Genomic DNA, 24,132 nt, shown 5'->3' with positions numbered 1-24,132 from the left:
TTATCCCTGGATAAAGGACCACGTGACCACATGTTCATTTCTCATTAGTTCTGAAAATAGCCTTACAATATAATAATAATAATTAGTAATGTTTTCTTAAGCTCTTACTATGTGCCAAACTCTACAGTAAGCACCAAGGTAGATTCAAAATGATCGTATCGGACACGGTAAATGAAACTCAGGCCTGGGAGCCAGAGGACCTGGGGTCTAATTCTGGCTCCACACTTGCCTGCTGGGTTACTTTGGCAATTCACTTAACTTTTCTGTACCTCAGTTTCTTCAAATGTAAAACTGGGAGCTAATACCTGTTCTCCCTCCTACTTAGGTGGTGAGCCCCATGTGGGACAGGGACCGTATCCAGCCCGATGGACTTGTATCTACCCCAGTGCTTAGAGTAGCGTAGTAATCGCTTAACGTATACCATTAGAAAAAATGAGGTTCATCTGCTGCTATTGTCTTTTTCAGGTCATCTGCTGAACATCAGTCCTAAGAGTGATGGAGGATTCACGGCAGGGGCTGTTGCCTTTCTAGTGGTCAACGTCTTTTTGATCCTTTTGGGTAAGAGTCCATGACAGGAGTGTGCGGATTAAGGGGATTTTCTCCCAATCTCTCACTGTTTTGGACCCAGTTACATGATATTTCTGTAGCTGATTAATGCTCAGTTTCCTGCATTTTCCTGAGGAACACCATGTCAGTTTTGCCCTCTTGAATAGTAGAAATGTGTGCAACCACTAGACAACTAAGTATTTGTGCTTATATCTTTTGAGCACATTAAAAACAAGTCCCGATTTATCTTGGCAGCAACATCCACCACTATATAAATGGGGATGGAAAGTAGTTGGCACATATGAAAAAAGGAGTCAAAGCAGGTGTCTATTTCACAAAAGCCCTTTATGGACTGGACCTTCCAAAAGTAGAGAGTAGGAAAGAAGGAAAGAGATTTGTCATCCAAACCCATGACCCAGACAACCAAGGAGATATTATCTCTGGATACAGTTTTTTGGCAGCCTTCTCACCTGTGGAATACATTTCCTGGATCTAAGTTGAACAAGGTCTGTGGTGAAGACTACTCGATATCTGTCTTTTAGACTGTGGGCCCCTTTGTTGGGCAGGGATTGTCTCTATCATTGCCGGATTGTACACTCCAAGCGCTTAGTACAGTGCTCTGCACACAGTAAGCGCTCAATAACTACGATTGAATGAACGGATATCGGTCCTGCAAACTTTCTTCCACCTCTCCCCCTTCCCACCTTCCCTCTGTTCTTGGACACCCCGGGATGAAAAGTGAAGTGATGACTTGAGTCACTAGATGTTATCCTCAACAACGCCATTTACTGGGACCCTACTGGGTGCCAAGTAGGGTAGTACATTCTTGGGAGAGTGTAAAACGTAAGAAAAAGATGCGCTTTTGACTAGAGGAGCAACATGATCTAGTGAAAAGAGTGTGGGACTAGGAGACAGAGGACCTGGGTTCTTATCCCGGCTCTGCCACTTGTCTGCTGGGTGTGACCTTGGACAAGGCACTTGCTTTCGCTGTGCCCCAATTATCTCATCTGAAAAATGGGGATTCAATCTTACTCCTTCCTACTTAGACTGTGATCTCCATGTGAGACAGGGACTGTGTCCAACCTATCTTGTATCTACCCCAGCATTTACCGCAGTGCTTGGCCCATAGTAAGCACTTAACAAGTACCATTAAAAAAATGCATTTCCTCCCGTCGAGAACCTTACTATCAAATATTTTTTATGGTATTTGTTACGCGCTTACTAGGTGCCAGGCACTCTATTAAATGGTGGGGTAGATAAAAGGTAAACAGATTGGACACAGACCTTGTCTCAAATGGAGCTCACGGAGCTCACAGTCTTAAACCCCATTTTACAGATGAGGTCACTGAGGCACAGAGAAGTTAAGGGACTTGCCCAAGGTCACACAGCGGACAAGTGGCAGAGCCGAGATTAGAACCCAGGTCCTCTGATTCCCAGGGATGTGCTTTTTTCACTAGGCCACGCTGCTCCTCAAGCATGGAACATCCTTCAACTTAAACCCTTTCATTGAATTTGTTTTAAGTAAAAATTGCTAGATGGCTCTTAGATTTAGGATATAAGGGCTCCTCGCTCTGCTGTTGTGTTTCTATATCTTTAGGATTGCCCCTTATTTCATGTCTTTATTTCTTTGTCCCTGAAAGGTCTGTTTGATAAACAGGGAATTGGCTACATTGTGTTTATTTCATACTATCTTTTCTTCTGTTTTGTATAAACCGAACAAGCATCACTCCTGTAATCGCCCAACCCACGGGTTTTAGTGTCACGGGGAAAAAATGAGTTATCTAATAGTCTCAAAATCGAAATGCATCCAGCCTAATTTAAGCTATGGAAATGCATTTGGTTGTAATGAAATGTCTCCTAATATGAACCTCTTTTCATTTCTTCCAGCTTCCCAATCAAACTTAGTGTTACTCTTTCTGACTTTAAACATGGAGATCTTGATTGTCTGTTTCCTTCTTTTCACCCTGGAAAGATTACCTCTGCCCCTTGAGAGTAAGTATCGAAAGTGGAAATCACTTCCCGCGAGATGAATCAATCAATCAATCAGTGGTATTTCTTGAGTGTTTCCCGTGAGTAGAGCACTAATCGAAGCCCTTGGAAGAGCATGTTACGTGAGAGGGGAGAAACGTTTCCTGCCCATCAGCAGCTTACAGTAGAAGGGGAGACAGATATTCAATTACAGAAATGTACAGAAGTGCTGTGGGGCTGAAGGTGGTGTGAATGTCAAGTACTTAGAGAGATCCAAGTGCACAGGTGACACAGAAGAGAGAGAGCAGGGGAAATGAGGGCTTAGACAGAGGAGGCCTTTTGGAGGAGATGTGATTTTTAGTAAGGTTTTGTAGGTGTGGAGTGTGGTCTGTCATACTCGAGGGTCTTGTCACCAGCTCTCAAGTGGCAATGAGCTCAGCTTCTTCTGGGCTCACTCAGAATTTGAATCAGGCGTACTGATGGATTTTAAAGCACGTCAAACGAACAAATGTTTATGGAAGCCACAGAATGCGATGGGCTACGATAAGCCCTTGAGAAACATAAAAGATTGGATACAGTCCCATTCTCAATTTGATCTCAGTCTAGTAGGTTGATGTTCCTCGGATGGTTAGCTAGAAAGACAGAGGTATGATAAAGCAGGAAAAGGTTTATCTGTGATAGAACAATTCCTCCAGGAACCGATAAAACTGGTAATCTCCATAAGGGTATTATTGATGAGATAAACCTCAATCATTCTTCTCATCCCTTTGAACCGTGGAAGGGGCATAGAATAATCAGAGAGTCAAGGAATCCCGGATGGTTGGTAGTTACCATTTGACAAATAAAATGGAAAAAGAGAGGCTCAACATGACCTGGTAGAGTACAGGCCAGGGATTCGGAGGACCTGGGTTCTAATCCCACATCCGCCACTGGTTTGCCGTGTGACGTTGGGCAATCAATTGTATTTTTCACTGATCAGTTACTGCCTGCAGAGCACTGTCCTAAGTGCTTGGGAGAGTACAGTACAACGGAATTACTAGATTTGGTCCCTGCTCACAATGAGCTCACAGTGTAGAGGGGGAGACATACATTAATATAAATACATAAATCAGTGCTGCGCATTAGTGCTGTGGGGCCGGGGGGGTGGGTGAATGAAGGGTGCAAGTCATTTGTCTTCTCAGTGCTTCAGTTTCCTCAGCTGTAAAATGGGAATTCAATACCTCTTCTCGCTCCTACTTAGCCTGTGAGCTTCGTATGGGACTGTGACTTTCCCTGACCTGATTATCATGTATCTACTTAGAACAGTGCTTAAACCAGAGTAAGGGCTTAAAAAATGCCGTAATTATTATTATTATGGAAAGAACAGAGGACCGGGAGTTAAGAGACTTGGGTTCCACGCCTGATTCTAGCGCCTGCCTGTTGTGACTTTGGGCAAGGTACTTAACTTTTCTGTGTTTCAGTTTCCTCATCTTTAAAATGGAAGTAAAATCCCTGTCCTCTCTCCCACTTGGGGCAAGAGACCGTGTCCAATCAGATTACTTTACTTCTACGCTAGCGCTTGGTACATTTTGTCTTGTCTTATGCTGTCGAGTCATCTTAAGACCCCAAGCGACGCCATGGACACATCTCTCCCAGAACGCCCCACCTCCGTCGACAATCGTTCTGGTAGTGGATCCATACGGTTTTCTTGGTAAAAATACGGAAGTGGTTTACCATTGCCTCCTTCCGCACAGTCAACTTGTTTCGTTCCACTGCTGCCCAGCACCGGCGAGTTTTGACTTGTAGCGGGTTGCCTTCCACTTATTAGCCACTGGCCAAGCTAGGAATGGAATGGATAGGCCTCTGCTCGACTCTCCCTCCCGTACTGAAGACCGGTAGAGGACTGGAAACTCTCCAGGTGCGACCCTGAGAGGGGAGCTTGGTACGTAACAAGTGCTTAGTAAATACTATCATAATTATATTATTATGAGACTGCGGTTATGGAAGTTCTTTAAGCACCTCAGTTTTATTTTGGGGAGACAAATAGCTGATCAAATCAGTAGGATCAAGGGACTGGGTGTACTATGGGGTGTCAATTTAGACATCTAAATGTATTGGAGAAGTGAATTTTCCCTTCCTCCCCTAGTACGGGGCTCCATACTGCCTCAGAGGTCAGGAAGTACATGCTGACCGACTTCTTTGATCTGCTACTGTTTTTCAGTTGTGATGTTAGCTCTTTTCTGCGCTATCTGCGTCTACGGGACTTTGGCCTCTCTTGTCAACTGCGCATTTGACAGAGATCTTCTTCTGATGGGCCCCTCTCTCTTCCTGGTAAGAAGTCATTTCTTATGATGATGAATCCACAGTGTTCATCGCCAAGAATACACAGGAGCTGTAGTGGGGGCGGGGTGGGAGGGGCAGACATAAGTGACTATGTCTTTGGGGCCCCTGAGAGAGGCAGAGGGAAGCTTCCAGTCTTACAAGCCTCCACCTCCGCTAAAGCCTAGACGTCTGCGGGTGTGGATGAAATTTAGCAAGGGGATGGGATCGGTCTTTGGGTTTCCATCGGCTTAAACCGGCACGGAACACCACAGGACTTTCCCAGTAAACAATCTGAATCAGGGACAGGGCAGACCTTTTTTCCAGACTGGAAGTGGAAAATGTCTCACTGCCTATTTTTAGCCCTCGTGGTCCTCCAACAGTTGTCTCGGTTAAGATTTAAAATGAACATGGCCCCTGTTCTTGGGGGTTTTAAGTTAGGATGACAGATCGTTACTCAGTCTCCCTGGAGCTGACTTGATTTGCCTATCGTTTGCATACATTTGCATGACATGTTCAAGCTCTCCTCCTTCTTAAGTATATGAAATAAAAAATCAGGCAGTGATATTCAGACATTCGATATTTGGAGCTTGACACACCTGAAATAGACCAAAAGGACATTTAATCCCTGGTTGTTGAAGAGATGGGGAAGAGGTGGCTATCTCAAGGTTAGAGAACCAGCATGGTCTAGTGGTTAAAAACATGGGGCTGGGAGTCAGAGGACCTGGGTTCTAATCCCACCTCCGCCTCTTGTCTGATGTGTGACCTTGGGCAAGCCACTTAAATTCTCTGTGCCTCAGTGACCTCATATGTAAAATGGGGATTAAGACTGTGAGCCCCATGCGGGACAGGGACTGTGTCCAATCTGATTAGCTTGTATCTATCCCAGGGCGTAGTACAGTGCCCAACACATAGTAAGTAAATGCTTAAAAAGTACCATTAAATAAAGGACAAAGAGATTGGGATGAGACTCCTTTGCCCGTAGTGTTTGGCACTGGAGTCGCAGAAACTCTTCTCTGGTCCTCTCTCTTCTTAGAGATATAGGGATATTAATAATAACTGTGGTGTTTGCTAAGTGCTTACTATGTGCCAAGCACTGTACCAAGTGTCAGGGTAGATACAAGATAATTAGGTCAGGCACAATCGCTGCCCCACAGTTCAAGTGGAAGGGAGAACAGATATTAAATATCCAGTTTGCGGGTGAGGAAACTGACCACTAGGCCACGTGACTTTTCACCTTCTCACTTTCCTGACACTGGGAGGGGATAGAAGCTCTTCTCTGGTCCTCTCTCTTCCCACTGATGTGCGAATGGCCAGGAACAGTCCTAGAACCAAGCTGAAGCCATGAGCTGAGGCAAGAAGTTAGAAACTACCATGTCAGGAAACTTATAGGATCAGATTCTGGAGCCTGGACCTTGGGGCATCATCACCTCCAGTGTCCGGTGTCTCTGGACCCACTGGGTCCCGCAAGACATCTGTGAGTTGGACATTTGATGAGGGCCTGTAGAACGAGTTCAAGCCCCAATAAACGTAGGCAGAGCGAGGTCCAATACCGATATCAGACTAGGTTTTCCAATTACTTATAGGCTTCCCGGGTTCCGTTGTCTCTTCCAGGGGGAGAAGCAGAAAGAGGAAACCAGATTATCTCCACCATGCCTGTGTCCTCTCTCGCACCGTACCAGCAGTCTGAGGATCATCGCAAAGCTCTTGGATGACGGAGGGGTGTGTGGAGTACCCACCGACACTGTATATGCTCTGGCAGCCTCATGTAAACACTCAGAAGCCATTGAGAAGATCTACAAAATCAAGGTACCCGCCCAGTTGCGGCGATCCTCGCTTCCGTCTAAGATTTTCTGTCTAAAACTCAGTCATCCCTGCTGTAACGGCACATGCCGTCGAGTTGCCCAGATTCCGGAAAAGGAAGCAGACCACGCCAGTCAGGCTTAGCGAGAGCTATATAAAAGTGCTTTATTTGGGGAAATTACTTACGGGAAAGCCCTGGGTGGCTGCAGGGCACAGGAGACACACCACACCCCGCCTAACCAGAGCCACCCCTTTATATGCCGCGTGACATCATTACAAAAGCAAAATAGCTTAGATTAGGTGTTTACCAGCTAAATCTGAGCATGTCCAGGGCGCATATCATACTCTAGAAAACACAGCCTTAGCCTTGAAACTCTGGCGGGCCAGAGCCGGGGCACAACATCCCCTACACCTGTCTTTGGCCAGGTACACTATGTGAGAAGCGTCCCACTCTCCAGCACTTAATACGGTGCTCATTGCTTTGTAATAACAATAACTGTGGTACTTGTCAAGTGTTTACCGTGTGCCAGGCACCGTCCTAAGTGCTGGGGTGGATAAAAGAAAATCAGGTTGGACACAGTCTCCGTCCCACATGGGGCTCATGGTCTTAATTCCCATTTTACCGATGAGGTCACTGAGGTACAGAGAAGTGAAGTGACTTGCCTAAGGGCACACAGCAGACAAGTGGCAGAGTTGGGATTAGAACCCTTGACCTTCTGACTCCTAGGCCCATGCTTTATCCACTACGCCATACTGCTTCCCAACAGTGCCCAGAGCTTAGTACAGTGCCTGGCACATAGTAAGCATTTAATAATAATAATAATAATAATAATAATGGTATTTGTTAAGCACTTACTATGTGCCAAGAACTGTTCTAAGTGCTGGGGTATATACAAGGTAATTAGGTTGTCCCACGAGGGGCTCACAGTCTTAATCCTCATTTTACAGATGAGGTAACTGCAGCACAAAGAAGTTAAGTGGCTTGCCCAAGGTCACACAACAGACAAGCGGCAGAGTCAGGATTAGAACCCATGTCCTCTGACTCCCAAGATGGTGTTCTTACCACTAAGCCGTGCTGCTTCTTCTTCTTATTATTATTATTATTTTTGTCATAAATACAGTTAACAGGAGCCTGCTCCAAGAGCATCTTGTAGCTTTACTAGGAAGGTGGGACAACTTGACAACCGCCGCCCTGAAATCATGCAGACAAGAATCATCCAGTAGAGATGCTTAGTCACCAAACAGAGCAGACTCCTGGACAGTCCTCCCTGCCCCTAACTGATGAATGATTTAAATGACCACATAAGCAGTTCCCTTGGTGGAAAGTGCAGGTTTGATGGGGGGAAAAAAAGTCTAGATCAAGCTTCAAGAGCAACGGAATCCTCCCTTCTCTTTCTCCATACTGTATTCACCTGAAGACTAACTACTGCAGCACTAGAATGATGATCTGAAAAGAGTTAAGACACCATTCCAGCCACGGGGAAGCTGAAATAATTCAAGGTCTGGGATGGATGAGAATAAATAATAATAATAACAATAATAATAATGTTGGTATTTGTTAAGCGCTTACTATGTGCAGAGCACCGTTCTAAGCGCTGGGGTAGACACAGGGGAATCAGGTTGTCCCACGTGGGGCTCACAGTCTTAATCCCCATTTTCCAGATGAGGGAACTGAGGCAGAGAGAAGTTAAGTGACTAGCCCACAGTCACACAGCTGACAAGTGGCAGAGCCGGCATTCGAACCCATGACCTCTGACTGCAAAGCCCGTGCTCTTTCCACTGAGCCACACTGCTCTGGTGTTTGTTAAACTCTTACTATGTGGCACTCGCCTTTCTAAGAGTTGGGGTAGATGCAGCATAAGCAGATGGGACACAGTCCCTGGCTCACATGGGGCTCACAGTCTTAGGGAATGGGAGAACAGGAATTGGATTCCCATTTTACAGATGAGGAAACGGGGTGGAGAGAAAATAAGATATTTGTCCAGGGTTCTACAGCACACAAGTGGCGCAATTGGGATTTAAACTCAGGTTTCCTGATTCCCAGGCCCATGCTCCTTCCACTTGCTTGTGTTTTTTTGGTTTGTTTGCTGTTTGTTTGTGTTTGTTTTTAATGGCCTTCGCTGAGCGCTTAGTACGTTCCAGGTACCGTACTAAGTTCTGGGGTAGATACAAGCTAATCAGGTTGAACGCAGTCCCCGTCCCACATGGTTCACCATCTTAGTCCCCATCTTACAGGTGAGGCAACTGAGGAACAGAGAAGTTAAGTGCCTTGCCAAAGTCTCAAGCCAGACAAGTGTCAAAGTTGGGATTAGAAATCCAGATCCTCTGACTCTCAGGCCTCTGCTCTTTCTACTAGGCCTCACTGCTTCTCTCTCTTCTCTCTGTAGCTGAAGTTTGCCCAGAGGGTGGGATTGGAGGCTTAGTTTGGGTCCTGTTGTGCTCGCTTCCCTAGTTCCTGCCAGCAGTGAGATCCGGAACAATTTTCCAGCACTGACTGATCCTGTAGCAATGTATTTAATCCGGTACCTTCCAAACCCCCTTTCCCTTTCTAAATATCTTGACTGTCTTCTCCCTCTTATTTTTGACAGGACAGACCTCAAGACAAGCCTATCTGCATCTTCATCTCAAATTTAGACCAGTTGCGAGCTGCCAATCCTCCCTTCACCCCCTTGCTCTGGGACTTCATGGCCAGGGTTTATCCCGGAAGCATTGGCTGCATCGTTAAGAAGGGAGAATGGGTGAAGAAGTTGGGTGAGAGAGCTGGGAGTTTTTCTCACCCTCCAATTTCCTCTCTGCACACTACTTTTGTTGGCGATTTTACTGGTTTTGTTCCCTCACCCCAACCTTCCAGGAAGTGAGGCAAGGCACAGAATGGGTCTTAGGAGAAAGACCGACCTAGCCAACGTATAAGAACAATATATACAACAATATAGGAAGCAGCTTGGCTAAGGGGAAAGAACACGGGCCTGAGAGGCGGAAGATCTGTGTTCTAATCCCGGCTCCACCACTTGCTTGCCGGGTGACACTGGGAAAGGCACTTAACTTCTCTGAGCCTCAGTTTCCTCAACCTTCAAACGGGTATAATACCTGTTCTCCCTCCAACTTAGACTGTGAGCCCCACAAGGGTCCGGGAGGTGCCCGACCTGATTAAATCGTATTTACCCCAATGCTTAGAAGAGTGTTTGACCCACAGTAAGCTGCTTAACCAATACTGCGAAAAAAAACACCTTGAATTTTCCAAACTTCTCTTCCCTATCGTGTCCCAGGTGTCGGAGCTGGTTTCGATCGAGTGGGCACCAAAGACAGCATCATGATTCGAGTGCCTGACCAGACAGTCATGGTCCACCTCGTCGAAATGACCGGCCCCCTGGCCATCACCTCGGCCAACCCCAGTGGGGAGAGCGACAGCACCCACCACGAAATGGTCATCTCGTAAGTTCCCCTGAGGCTGCAGATCTTTGGAACTAGGGCATGGGAAATCCACCAGAACATTTTTCCAAACAGAAACAACTCTTTCTCTCTCTCCCCCGCCGAAGCCGCCCTGGCTCAACACAGCCCTTCTGTCCCCTCCTGTCCGCCAGACGGAAAATTCATCTGGGGTAGAAGAGAGGGAGAATAGTTCACCTCACTGAAATGAGTTTGCTTGCTAAATTACCACAGATACATGGTAATAAAATGGGGTAGTTCCCTTTTCTTTATTGCTGAGAGAAGGCTAAACTCGAAGTCTTCAACGACATCTTAGGTCCTTCTTAGGAAGCCTCTTTGAAAACCTTAAGAAGCCCCATTTCTTTATCGTCGGTTCCCAAGGGTCGTATAGGATCAGTTTCATCCAAGACCTACAGCGATATATTGCAATGAGGAGGAAATAGCCAAGGTGATAATATGCATTTCGGCACATTGGGCGAGAACTGACAGTTCTTAATTAACCACGGGCTATTTCTCTAGCCCCATATCCATCTGATCACAGACAAAGCAGCATTCAATTAAAGCACTGCATAGTCCGGGGGAGTTGGGGGGGGGGGGGGGGGCGGCCTTCATTTTGAAGAGAATCAGAGGAAGATGGCAAAAAAAAAAGAAAAGGAAAGTCCCGAATCAGTATTGCGTCCACTCATGACTTAGAGATCCGTAATGCACTTTTGCCTTGCTATAATGCCTTTCGTCTCAAAGCTCCGGGGTCTTTATGCATTCCTTCTTAATTAGTTAATTAAGCTGAAGTCTTCCTAGTCACACTTCATTGGATTTGGGTTACATTGACTTCATGCTTTTATAGTGGTTCCTGGAGCTGAGATGCCAAAACTTTTTTCCTTATCCTCACGAGCATCTGATTTCTTTCCTTTCCTATCAGTCGCCTTGGACACAAGCTCGAGGGCGTTCTTTGCGACGGAGAGTCCGATGAAGTACTGGCATCCACTGTGGTCAATTGCCTGAGAATAGAAGAAGGTAACTCGGAGTCATTTCCCTGTGTTCTGGGGAGTCATTCTCATCCTCTCCAGCTCCTCTCAGGTGCCGTTGCCGGGACCGCTTCGTATAGGGCTTCACACACCGTAAGCATTTAATAAATAGGATTAATTGAAATACGATTGTTTGAAATGAAACGGCTAACCACAAGCTTCAGCTCAGAGTCACGGCCATCTGTCCATCAGACACATTTCATTCATTCGATCGTATTTATTGAGCGCTCATTGTGTGCAGAGCACTGTACTGAGTGCTTGGAAAGTACAGTTCGGCCACAGATAGAGACAATCCCTACCCAACAACGGGCTCACGGTCTAGAAGGGGGAGACAGACAACAGAACAAAACAAGTAGGCAGACATCAATTTGATGATGGTGATATTTGTTAAGAGCTTACTTTGTGCCAAGCACTGTTCTAAGGGCTGGGGTAGATACAAGGCAATCAGGTTGTCCCACGTGGGGCTCACAGTCTTCATCCCCATTTTACAGATGAGGTAACTGAGGCACAGAGAAGCTAAGTGACTTGCCCCAAATCACGCAGCTGATAAGTGGCAGAGCCGGGATTATTGACCACCTACCGTGTGCAGAGTCCTGTCATGACATTTGGTTAGGAAACGGGGGGAGGGCTGACCAGGGGAATTGGGGTCATGGAATGGGGGCAAGGGGGAAGACGGGAGCACTGAGAAAGAGCTACTGATCTACTGCGGTGACCTGACCCAAATCCTTAGGAAAGCACTGAAACTAGGACGGATATTGAGACTGATTAGATATTGGTGGAAGGAATAGGATTAGGTCGTTTTGCTACTTTACACAGTTTTACCTGAAAGCCTTCCAAGTCAAAGCTTCTCTCAGATCAAAGGCTTAGGATCCAGAGAAAACTTCAGGGCCAAAAAATCTGCCTTCTGACAGGAAGCCAAGCTGGGGGACTGAAGGGAAATTCCAAGAACTATTTTCTCTTTTATTTCCTTGAATTAGTGTCTGGTAAGTGGGCAATGTTATGTTCTCTTCAGATCGTTAAACCACGCAAGACAAAATGTTTATAACTACAAATGAGTTGGTTTATTTTTGACAGGTGTGGCTCAGTGGAAAGAGCCCGGGCTTGGGAGTCAGAGGTCATGGGTTCGAATCCCGGCTCTGCCACTTGGCAGCTGACTGTGGGCGAGTCACTTCACTTCTCTGTGTCTCAGTTCCCTCATCTGTAAAATGGGGATTAAGACTGTGAACCTCACGTGGGACAACCTGATGACCCTGTATCTACCCCAGCGCTTAGAACAGTGTTCTGCATATAGTAAGCGCTTAATAAATACCAACATTATTATTATTATTGTTATTTATCTCTCCTTCCCATTCCTTTCCCTCTCCCTTCCTCCCCAGGCACCATCACCATCCTGCGGGAAGGCTGTGTGTCAGCGGCCAAGGTGATGCAGATATTTGAACAAGCAAAAAGCCGAGCAGTGTGAATCCAAGGGGCAAAATAACCAATGCTCTTCAGTCCACCTAATACCGGAAACCAAAATCTTGTCTGAAACATCGCTATCCATTTTTGGTACCTTCTCCAGGCCTCAGATATATAGTATTTTGCTGTTCCTTCTTCTGCACTCTGAAACATGTCACAGATCCTAGAATGGCTTTGGATCACTCTCTTTGTAGCTTCTAAAGTCATTCTTGAGGCAACTAAAGACAATGATCTGATGGGAGTTTGATTCTAAAGTTTTGCCACCAACTTCTCCTTACCCACAGTATTGGAAAGTTTCAGAAGCAGGACAGTAGAGTGAAACAAAACCAGAGTTGTCTGATTGTAAATTAATACATTTCTATCAGTTCTAAGAATCAATCTTTAAGGATAGGATTGTCCCTGCAAAGGCTAGCTCCAAAGAGAGAAGTGAATATTATTCTCACCAAGACTAATATGCAGTGGGTCAGGGAAAGATATAGATTTCCCCCACTAGACTGTAAACCCATTGTGTGCAGGGAATGCGTCTGTTTATTGTTGTACTGAACTCCCCCAAGTGCTTAGTACAGTGCTTTGCACATAGTAAGCACTCAATAAACATGATTGAGTGAACGAATGAATTCCCCAGATTTCACCATATTGGGAAGAGTTGCAGTTGTAGAGGCGAGAAATACCCACCGCTATGAAGATATATCGTCTTTGTCTTGGCCACACAGATCACCACACTGATCCTCTGTAACTTCCGTGAGAATTCTGCTATTTCTTCCTGTCGGGCTGGGCTTCAGGAATAATATCTTTCTAATCCGAAGCAGCACCTGGGTTTGTGGATCCAAACCGGGACCTCATCTGGCCTTCTTAAATCCTAAATTGGAGTTTTTCATTCTGTGGCTCACTGAGGCTTTGGCGAGAAAAAGCCACAAACCCACTTGGATTTTTCTACTTTCTGCTTGCTTTCCTCACCACTATAAGAGCTTACTTTGGCAGGATCTCATCTAATGCCTCTTTAGAATTCCCGCCACTTCTTTGTTCATTGTGCTGTACCTAGTATACAGTCAATAAAAACAGGATGATGACAAAAGACTCAAATCTTGGGTTACGCAATAGGACAAAAAGTCTTCAGAAGGTTAAATCTTATTATGTTTTTACATCCTATACTTTGCACATTCGGTATCAGGTGACAGTAACTGTTCCTTATTAAGTGATCTGGAACCCCGGAGAAAGTTTTTACTGAAAGAGAATTGCTGAAATGTTGTTCTGTTTTGATGACTCCAGACAAAATCTGAGTAGGATTTGCTTTATTTCTATTCCCTTTTTAGGTCCTTATAATAGAATTGCTTTGATTTGTCCGTTGGTTTTGTTTTATTCCCACAGACGCTGATGGTGCACAATTACTGTGGTTCTTACCCATAATTCAGATGTTAGTAGATCACACGGAAAACACCTCTGTGATCTATGGGAATGACAGTGAGATTGAGCCATGAGGCCATGATTTTTTTTTTTAATGATATTTGTTAAGCTTTTATTATGTGCCAGGCCCTGCACTAAGTCCTGGGCTAGATGCAAACTAATCAGGTCAGACACAGTCCGCGTCCCACATGGGGCTCACCGCCTCAATCCCCGTTTTACAGATGGGATAAATGAAGACACGGACAAATAAAGTGACTTGCCCGAGGTCACAAAGCAGACATGTGAGAAGCTGAGATTAGAACCCAGGTCCTCTGACTCCCAGGTGTTTCTTACCATTGCCTTGTTGTGAGATCTGGACAAATACCTTAATCTCTCTGTGTTCTAGTTTTGACATCTGTAAAAGGGGAAGAAGAAATCTAATGCCCGCTTCCTACCTCACAACCCAAATCCTTCTGGCTCCCATGCCCGTGTTCTAGCCATTAGGCCATACTGCATCTTTAGTGGAAAAAGCTGTAGCTGCTCTGTTTCCATTGGCTCCCATTGAGGCAGGGCACACCAGGGTCCCACCACCCAATCAATCAATCAATAATATTTATTGGCTATATATTGGGATATCGATATCATGTGGTCCCAGAGCCCCTAGGGACCTAATGTCTAATTCTCACCTGCATATAATAATAATTATGTTGGTATTTGTTAAGCGCTTACTATGTGCAGAGCACTGTTCTAAGCGCTGGGGTAGATACAGGGTCATCAGGTTGTCCCACGTGAGGCTCCCAGTCTTAATCCCCATTTTACAGATGAGGTAACTGAGGCACAGAGAAGCGAAGTGACTTGCCCACAGTCACACAGCTAAGTGGCAGAGCTGGGATTCGAACCCATGACCTCTTACTCCCAAGCTCGGGCTCTTTCCACTGAGCCACGCTGTTTCCCTATTCATTCCCAGTGCTTAGTACAGTGCTCAGCACCCAGTAAGAGCTTAGTTCAGTGCTTTGCACACATTAAGTGTTCAATAAATACAATAATAATAAGTACGGCATTTCTTAAGTGCTTGCTATGAACCAGGCACTGTACTAAGCGCTGGGGTGGATATGAGCAAATTGGGTTAGATACAGTCCCTGTCCCCCATGGGGCTCACAATCTCAGTCCCCATTTTGCAGATGAGGAAACTAAGGCACAGAGATGTGAAGTTCGTTCATTCCTTCAGTCGTATTTCTCGAGCACTTACTGTGTGCAGAGCACTGTACTAAGTGTCTTGAAGTACAACAAATAAAGACAATCCCTGCCCACAACAGGCTCACAGTCTAGAGAGGGAGAAGTGACCTGGCCAAGGTCACACAGCAGACAAGTGGCAGAGCTGGGATATGACTAAATGAATAGCTAATGGATTAATACGAAATGCAACCTGCTGGGACTCCGTGTCCGCAAAAATGCATCAATGACTACCTCATACCATTTTAGAAAAATGGTGCTGGGGAACTGTATGGGAAGGGGTACTCATTCATTCATTCATTCATTCATTCATTCGTATTTATTGAGCGCTTTACCGTGTGCTCAATAAACCTTACTGTACTAAGCACTTGGAAAGTACAATTCAGCTAGAAATGGAGACAATCCCAGCGCAACAATGAGCTCACGGTCTAGAATGGCCTAGTGGTAATAACATGGACCTGGGAGTCAGATGACCTGGGTTCTAATTCTGGATTTGCCAATTGCTTGCTTTGTGGCCTTGGGAAAATCACTTGACTTCTCTGTGCTTCAGTTTCATCTACCGTAAAATGGTTATTAAATATCTGTTCGCCTTCCTACTTAGACTGTGAGCCCCTTAGGGAACAGGGACTCCGTCCATCCTAGCTAACTCGTGCCTACCCCAGTGTTTAGAACGGTGTTTGTCATATAATGAGCACTTAACAAATACCACAAAAGATGGGGGGCTGGAGAGGCTACTCATTGCAGGAGTTTCTACAGGATTGGATCCAGGGCACTTATTTAGTAGGGCTATTAGCGATCACCCTTGGGCAAGTCACTTCACTTCTCTGTGCCTCACTTACCTCATCTGTAAAATGGGGATTAAGACAGTGTGGGACATGAACTGTGTCCAACCTGATTAACCTGTATTTACCCTAACCCTTAGTGCTCCTCTCTTCTCCTTTTTCAGACCCTCACCGCTTTACCATGGCCTGATGCTAGCCTAACGATTGAATCAGCTGGCGTTGCGTCTAAACAGACCCATTCCCCGAGACTAATTCACCGAAACTCCAAACCGGTTTTCTTCTTAGTGCTGTTTCTCCCTCTGGCCCCATGTGTTCTTCCCTGAAATAGACTACTGTTTCCATGTAGACATGGGGAATATAGTCAAGGTCAGAATGGATTTCTAATGCTGGATCTTTATCCATCGGTGGTATTTACTGAGTGCTTACTGGTGTGCAGAGCACCGTACTGATTGCTTGGAAGAGTACAATGTAACAGAGTTGGTAGACACGTTCCCTGCCCACAGCAAGATTACAGTTCAGAGGGAGAGGCAGACATTATGATAAATATATTTTTATATAAATATATATATAAATATATATATAAATATATATATATATTATAATATCTTTTGGTTGATCTGGGTCTGCAAGCACAAATTTGATGACTATTTTCTTGAATGTCAATCCCCAAGGTCTTTTTTTGCTTATGAATGTATTGGCAATTAGTCTCTTAGCCTATGGCATTTTCCCTTTACTAATACCTGTGATTTTCAAGACCCTGGGGAGTTTTAGGGAATTTTCTCCCATCGTTGCCCCAGCATCTCACCGCAGAGCCGATTCAAAGATTGCGACATTCTTTTTCTTTTTAGCCAAAGTGCAGGGGGCTATTTTTCAGCTCTCTGTCCCAGGGCATCTTGAGAGATTTTTCCCTACACTCTGTCCCGGGAGCTCGCCTTTGGGCCAAGACTAAAGATGGAAAATTTTACTTCAGGTTTTCTTCACCTTACAGACACCTGAATACAGAGTCATTGCTTGTTTCTGGAATGATTCTCGTTTGAATCTGGGCCATCTACTCTTAATGCATTCTCTTCCTGCTGGCTGGAATCCTCGGTCATTCAGCCATCTCGGGGCTGTACCAATTGCTAGTTACTCATTATCCGGTATTTTTAAATTCTGGAAATTTTCAAGGTACCCTACCGTATATTTAGAACATTTTGAAAAAGTGTTCGGGCTAACCGCTTCTTAGTTGGTCCTTGCTTCCATGATGAATCACATGATGTGTTTGGTCGTTAACTTGGCTTTCCCAACCTACGGTGTGTGGATAAGGTAAATTGCCTTAAGTAAGAAGCAAGGGGTGTCGCTAAGTTGTCAAGAAGGTTGTCTTGGGTTTTGCAAGATTGTCAAGAAGCAGCGTAACCTTGTGGAAAGAGCGTAGGCCTGGAGGTCAAAACACTTCGATTCTAATCCCATCTCTGCCTCTTGACTGTCGTGTGGCCTTGGGCACGTTGCTTAACTTCTCTTGGCCCCAGTTTCCTCGGCTGCAAAACTCGGATAAGACGCCTGTTTCCCTTTCCCTTAGACTGTGAGCTCCACGTGTGGCAAGGACGGTTCCTGGTAATAATCAATAATGATGATAATTATTATTATGATATTTGTTAAGCATTTACTGTGTGCTAGGAACCGTACCAAGTCCTGGGGTGGATACAAGCAAATCAGGTTAGACACACTACCTGTCCCATATAAGGCTAACAATCTCAATCCCCATTTTACAGATGAGGTAACTGAGGCACAGAGAAGTGAAACGACTTGCCCATGATCTGCTTATATACTCCAGTCGCTTAACACATATGAACAACATCATTATTAGTGTTATTATTATCATCATTATCATTATCATTCTCAAGAAAGAAAATGGCTGAACCATGAATACTGCTTAGTGCGTACCTGGTTCGCAGTGTCTGAATAACACTAATATGCGGAAATTTGGGCTTATCATAGAGTAAATGTTATTATATCTGAATGAAATAATAATATTTACTGTGACCCGCTCTCCTTCCAAAGTAGTGGGTGGGAGTGACTCTTTAATTCCTGCTTGGCCTACGGTAAAGAAGACAAGGCTGGGAAATTAGAAGTCTGGGCTCTAATCCTGGCTTTGGGAAAATCACTTAGTTTCTCTATGCCTCAGGTTTCTCACATATAGAATGAGCATAAAAGACTAATTCACTCTCCTCCTTAGAGGGTGAGCCCCATGAGTCGAAATCTAAACCGAATGAATTGTATCTACCCCAGTCCTTAGCATAGGGCTTGGCACGAAGTAATTGCTTAACACATATCATTATTATTATTATCATTATTATTATGTGAGGACACCATGGCATGATGCAAATGGCACACTTTTTATGGTATTTATTAGATGTTTACTCTGTGCTGGTGTAGATACAAGAGAATCAGATCAAGGGGCTCACAGTCGTAATCTCCATTTTACAGAAGACGTAACTGAGGCACAGAGATGTGAATTGACTTGGTCAAGGTCATGCAGCAGACAAACGCTGGAGTCGGGATTAGAACCCAGGTCCTTCTGACTCCCAGGTCCATGCTCTATCCCCTAGGCTATGCTGCTTCACTTTGTGCTGAGAACTCATTCGAAGGCACCTTAGGGGAATGTCTGGAAGTGGGGGGCAGGAAAGAAGGTGTTGGGTAGTGGTTAATATTTTTGAATAACTCTCCAACAACACTGTTCTGGGAAACTGGAGGAGACAGAGTTGAAAGGGGGTAGGAGAGAAAGCTGGGTGACTTGGACCAAGATTCAGAATGTCTAATGTGCAAAGTCTGGTGTGAGCTGCATTAATAGAGTAATAATAATAATAATGGTATTCGTTAAGTGCTTACTACATACAAAGCACTATTCTAAGTGTTGCGGGGCGACAAAGTGATCAGGTTGTCCCAGTGGGGCTCACAGTCTTTGTCCCCATTTTGCAGATGAGGTAACTGAGGCACAGAGAAGTAAAGTGACTTGCCCAAAGTCACACAACTGACAAGTGGCGGAGCCAGGATTAGAACCCATGACCTCTGACTCCCAAACCATGCTCTTTCCACTGAGCCACGAGTGTCTTTACTTAGCAAAGCCCATAAAGTGGGTGTAAAACACTGTCTCCAAAGACAGTCTATCTCTAAAAATTACCCAGCTTTTTAAGACACCAACCCCTCCACAGCCCAGCCGCAGCTGGGATCATCAGATAATAGAGCTAAAAATGTCATTTTCTGGCATTAATTGATCGAGGAGAAACCTGAACGCGATAGCAAACTCTTCCGACCGACATCAAGCAGTTGTGGTCACTGAGCAGTGTGTGACTGGAGCCCTCTGTCACCTGAGCAAACGATTGGATCCCAAAGATTTTGACGGGAGACCCGATGACCCCAGATTTTCCTAGGAGTCCTTGAAGGCACCATGCACTTTTTCCATGAAAGGGAACAGAAGAAAATGGCCCGGCCCCACCCTTAGCCCAACCCCACCTCCAACTACATCCCCAGGAATGTTACTTGGAACATTACAAATCCCTAGGCGGAGGGAACACCGCAGAGCTTTGGCAAACAAACCAGCAAGGGTACACTGCTCACATCCACCCCGCCTCAGGCCTGTTTGGGAGTTTCCATTGCTACCCCGAGAGTATAGCTCCGACATGGGCCAGGCCCCAAGTATCTCCTCGACGTCTAAACTCTAGAAAGTCAACTAGGGGCCTGGGAAACTAGATCACTTCTTCACCTTCCCGTACCCTTCGATCCTGATTTGTCTGGGGTCATTCCCGGAGACCCGGAAACGAGCCCAGACTTTTTGGGTAGAAGAGAAGCCCCAGGAAAGAAGTGAGAGCGAATCGCTTGTCCAGCGACCCTCGGAATGAACCTCCTACAGCAAATTTATTAATGTTTGCTTTAGGAAAGCAATCCCAAGCAGACTTACTTATCTAATTAGGAGAAATGATAATGCTAGAAGTAGTGATGGCATTTTCTGTGGTACTTGTTAAGTGCTTACTATGGGTCAGGCACTGTTCTAAACACTGAAGTAGATAACGAGATAAACTGGTTGAACGCAGTCCCTGTTCCACAAGGGGTTCACCTTTTAAGTAGGAAGGAAACGGGTATTGACTCCCCATTTTACACTTGAGGAAACTAAGGCTCACAGAAGCTAAATGAATTTAACAGAAGACAAGTGACGGATCCAGAATTGGAACCCAGGTCCTCTGACTCTCAGGTCCGTGGTCTTTCCACTTGTCCATGCTGCATCAATAAATTCCACTGATGGATTGATTGACCGTATTAAGAAATAGTGATCGGGACAGTTTCCTGTAAAATCATTCATCTTGCATTACTTATATCGATTCCATTTTCTGGGTGACTGACAGGCCTGGTAACCATGGTCACAAATTAACTTAGCCATCAACTTCGCCATCTTGCTGCATTTGGCGCTTGCACCCTGTCATTTTAGAGAGAGGCGCTTCCTCCACGAGAGTCTCCCTCAGCCTCCTCTCATCCTCTGGTCTCCGGGGTGAGTGGCTTCTCCTCAGGTGGACTGGAGATTTCTACGTTCACCCAGGGAAACAACCAGGATTCCAGAAAGAGGGTGGAGATGGCAGAGGTTTCCACTGAAATAGGGTGGTCTGTCCAAATGCCAAGGAAATGGTGGATAATGATCTCATCACTGGCTCTCCTGGGATTGGAGCTGTGGATGGAAAGAAGTAGGCTGGGAGTCCCAAGGCCACTGGCCAATCTCACACACACGCACACACACACACCACACACCCCCTGATCTCCTGGAGAAGCAGCGTGGCGCAGTGGAAAGAGCACGGGCTTTGGAGTCAGAGGTCATGGGTTCGAATCCCCGCTCTGCCACTTGGCAGCTGTGTGACTGTGGGCAGGTCACTTCACTTCTCTGGGCCTCAGTTCCCTCAGCTGTAAAATGGGGATTAAGACTGTGAGCCCCACGTGGGACAACCTGATTCCGCTGCGTCTACCCCAGCGCTTAGCACAGTGCTCTGCACAGAGTAAGCGCTTAACAAACAAATACCAACATCATCATCTCCTCCCAAGCCTGACTCTCACCACCCTTGGATGGCGAGTCCCCCACGGGATAGGGACCACGATTAATTCCCACCTGTGCTTTCTCTCCCAGTGCTTAGTACAGGGTTCTGCACATATTAAGCACTTCTACGACACTCCTCTTTTCTACCGAAGGCCAGTGTAACTCCAGGTCACCCATCTCCACCGTTCCTGAGCCCGGTATCAATGGCGAACTTGGATCATTGAAAAGTTTAGAGCGGAACTATTCTGAGAAAGAATTGAAGTTCCCCAAAGCGGTGATTGATACACGTACGGACAGTTAGACCTCCATATTAGCATATAGAGAGGATTTTCTATAAATGGCTACTCGCTCACTGGAGAGAATCTGATCTCAGAAGTGTCATGTTTGAACACAAAGGATAGTTGCATGAGCAGGGGAGGTGGAGATTAATGGCACCATCTTGATTCTCGAGGTGCTCACAAACGGTATCGGGGAGCTCTGCATATTTGCAAAGGTTTAAGAGTTTTACGCGTGCAGCTGTCAATCGAACGATCACTAGTAGTTATTGAGCGCTTACTGTGTGCAGAGCACTATACTGAGAGCTTGGGAGAGTGCAATGAAACAGGGTTGTTAGGAGCTTACAGTTTAGAGGGAGAGGCAGACATTAAAATAAATTTAGAAGAAATGAGATCTTAGTAGAAGAGATGTTATTTGAAGGTGGGGCGGGTGCTGGTCTGTCAGATAATAATAATAATGATATTTGTTAAGCTCTTACTATGTGCCAAGCACTGTTCTAAGCACTGGGGTAGATATAAGGTAATCGGGTTGTCCCACGTGGGGCTCAAAGTCTCAATTCCCATTTTACAGATGAGGGAACTGAGGCATAGAGAAGTCATACTCCAGGCGCACACCAGAAGTGACCGTAACCCTTTTGGCATCTTCAGACTTTGCCCAAGTACTCAATTCCCAGGAGAGGCAGCGAACCATAATGAAAAGACCAACGGCCTGGGAGTCAAGAGACCTGAGTTCTAGGCCCAGCTCCACCACTTGCTGTTGTGTGACCTTGGGCAAGTCATTTAACTTTTCTGTGCTTCAGTTATGCCGGCTGTAAAATAGGGACAAAAAATACCAATTCTCCCTCCCTGTTAGCTTGGGAGCTTTATTCATTCAATAGTATTTATTGAGCGCTTACTATGTGCAGAGCACTGTACTACGCGCTTGGAATGTACAAATCGGTAACAGAGACAGTTCCTGCCCTTTGACGGGCTTAGTTTTATGTGGGAGTGGAAGTCTGTCTATTCTGATTAGTGTCTACCTCAGTGTGCTTGGCACATGGAAATTATTATTGTAATATATTATCATCATGATTACAAATATTATAGCGATAATTACAGTAGGGTGATCAGGGTACACATATACTTTTGGATTCCACACCATTCTTGAGAGTTCAGCAAAGGTGTATAATGGTGCTTAGCCCCAGCCATGGCTCTTATGCCCAGACAACTAGTCAGAGAACCGGAGTCACTTACCGTGTATAACTGGAGGCCTCTGGCAACGAGGAAGGGCGGGTGTCGGACTTTCCCCGGCTCTTTAGTACAATGCTCTGCACACAGTAAATGCTCAATAAATATGATTGAGTAAACACCATCCGAGGATAGTTCCCATTCACCCAGCTATCACCCAGCTATCCCTCTAGACTGTAGGCCCGTTGTGGGCAGGGATTGTCTCTCTTTATCGCTGTATGGTACTTTCCAAGTGCTTAGTACAGTGCTCTGGACGCAGTAAGCGCTCACTAAATGCGCCTGAATGAACGATTGATCCATCCCCGTGATTTCCAAGCTATTCCAGCCGTACATCCCAGCTATTCCGCAGTTTTCAAGCTCACTCCAGGTGGTTCAATCCTACCAACCCCTGCACCTTTCTTCTTCCTCACCCACTATTTCCAAGTTGGCATTAAGCTCCTACCCCGTGGGTTGGCAGTGGGGCTGAAGAAACAAAAGGTGACATCGGGCCAGCCCACAGCCAAAAACAATGCTATTTTAGGAGATTCATTCCACGCTCTTGGGTCCCAAAGGAGAAGGGTCTATCTTGGCGTAACCCTCTGTCTCATCTAGCTAATGAGGGTCGCCGTACCTGGCCTGGCCTGGATTTCTCCCCTCCCGGCACAGATGTTTCCAAGCTATTAGTCGGGTCCCTAATCGAGGAGTGTTCTCTGTCCTCGAGCCATAACCTTGACTTGCTCCCTACGTGTAACCTTTCTTGAAGGGTTGTTCGGAGTTATTTGATGTTTGAGACTATGGGGGCTGCAGCTACTGGCCACGTAAACTACCGAGGCTAAACTCTCATTTTTTCGGTGAGGTTTGGCGGTCCACTAGAGAGCTCTTCTTTGCTGTGATTACTCTATGAGGGTTACCTGAGTCTTTGTCAGGCCTGGCCCTTACCTACCCATCTGAGAACTTTAATAATAATAATAATGGTATCTGTTAAGCGTTTACTATGTGCCAAGCACCGTTCTAAGCGCTGGGGTAGATACAAGGTAATCAGGTTGTCCCACGTGGGGCTCACAGTCTTAGTCCCCAGTATTGCCTATGAAGAGACCAAAGGCCTGGGAGTCAGAAGGACCTGAGTTGTAATCCCAGCTTCACCGCTTCTCTCCTTGTGGCCTTGGGCAAGTCACTTAACTTTTCTGTGCCGCCGTCACCTCATCTGTAAAATGGGGATTAAAACTGGGAGTCCCATTCATTCGATCACTCGATCGCACTTATTGAGCACTTACTGTGTGCAAAGCACTGTACTAAGTGCTTGGGAGAGTACAATACAAGAGACACATTCCCTGCCCACAGCGAGCTCATGGTCTAGAGGGAGAGGCATTGCCAAACAATGTTCAGTGTCTGCAACCGCTCCATGTCAGGAAGAAGAGTTTGCTATCACGGTCAGATTTTTCCTCAACCAATTAATGCCCAAAATGACTTCACCTCTTTTATCCAGTGATACCAGCTGCTTCAAGTCTGTGGAAGTGCGTTAAAAAGCTGGGTAATTTTTAGAGATAGGATTGCCTTTGGAGACATTTTTTACTTCCCCTTTTTGGGCTTTGCCACCTAAAGATACTACGATATTAATGCAGCTCACACCAGATTTTGCACATTAGACATTCTGAGCCCTGGTCCAGGTCTCT

The 24,132-nt window shown here is 45.6% G+C and overlaps 1 protein-coding gene and 1 long non-coding RNA gene across 2 annotated transcripts in view; one reads left to right on the top strand and one right to left on the bottom strand.

Annotated features, from left to right (window-relative positions):
• LOC103171094 overlaps positions 1-13,599 on the top strand; it is a 23,713-nt gene extending 10,114 nt beyond the window's left edge. Inside the window, exons 3-10 of the mRNA XM_029066991.2 lie at positions 466-558; positions 2,434-2,538; positions 4,715-4,824; positions 6,427-6,621; positions 9,204-9,366; positions 9,882-10,047; positions 10,961-11,055; positions 12,443-13,599. Of these exons, the coding sequence (XP_028922824.1) occupies positions 466-558; positions 2,434-2,538; positions 4,715-4,824; positions 6,427-6,621; positions 9,204-9,366; positions 9,882-10,047; positions 10,961-11,055; positions 12,443-12,528 (1,013 nt within the window). The 3' untranslated portion in view covers positions 12,529-13,599. The remainder of the gene's footprint in view (positions 1-465; positions 559-2,433; positions 2,539-4,714; positions 4,825-6,426; positions 6,622-9,203; positions 9,367-9,881; positions 10,048-10,960; positions 11,056-12,442) is intronic.
• LOC114812790 lies at positions 10,708-24,132 on the bottom strand. Its single transcript, XR_003760417.2, has 3 exons — positions 23,933-24,132; positions 22,487-22,560; positions 10,708-11,039 (listed from the first exon to the last, which is right to left on the bottom strand). It is a non-coding gene; the product is annotated as an uncharacterized LOC114812790 (long non-coding RNA).

The sequence above is a fragment of the Ornithorhynchus anatinus genome, chromosome 6 (assembly GCF_004115215.2).
Source record: "Ornithorhynchus anatinus isolate Pmale09 chromosome 6, mOrnAna1.pri.v4, whole genome shotgun sequence".
Lineage (NCBI taxonomy): Eukaryota > Metazoa > Chordata > Mammalia > Monotremata > Ornithorhynchidae > Ornithorhynchus > Ornithorhynchus anatinus.
The sequence above is the reverse complement of the archived record's forward strand: the minus strand, read 5'-3'. Positions and strand labels throughout refer to the sequence as shown.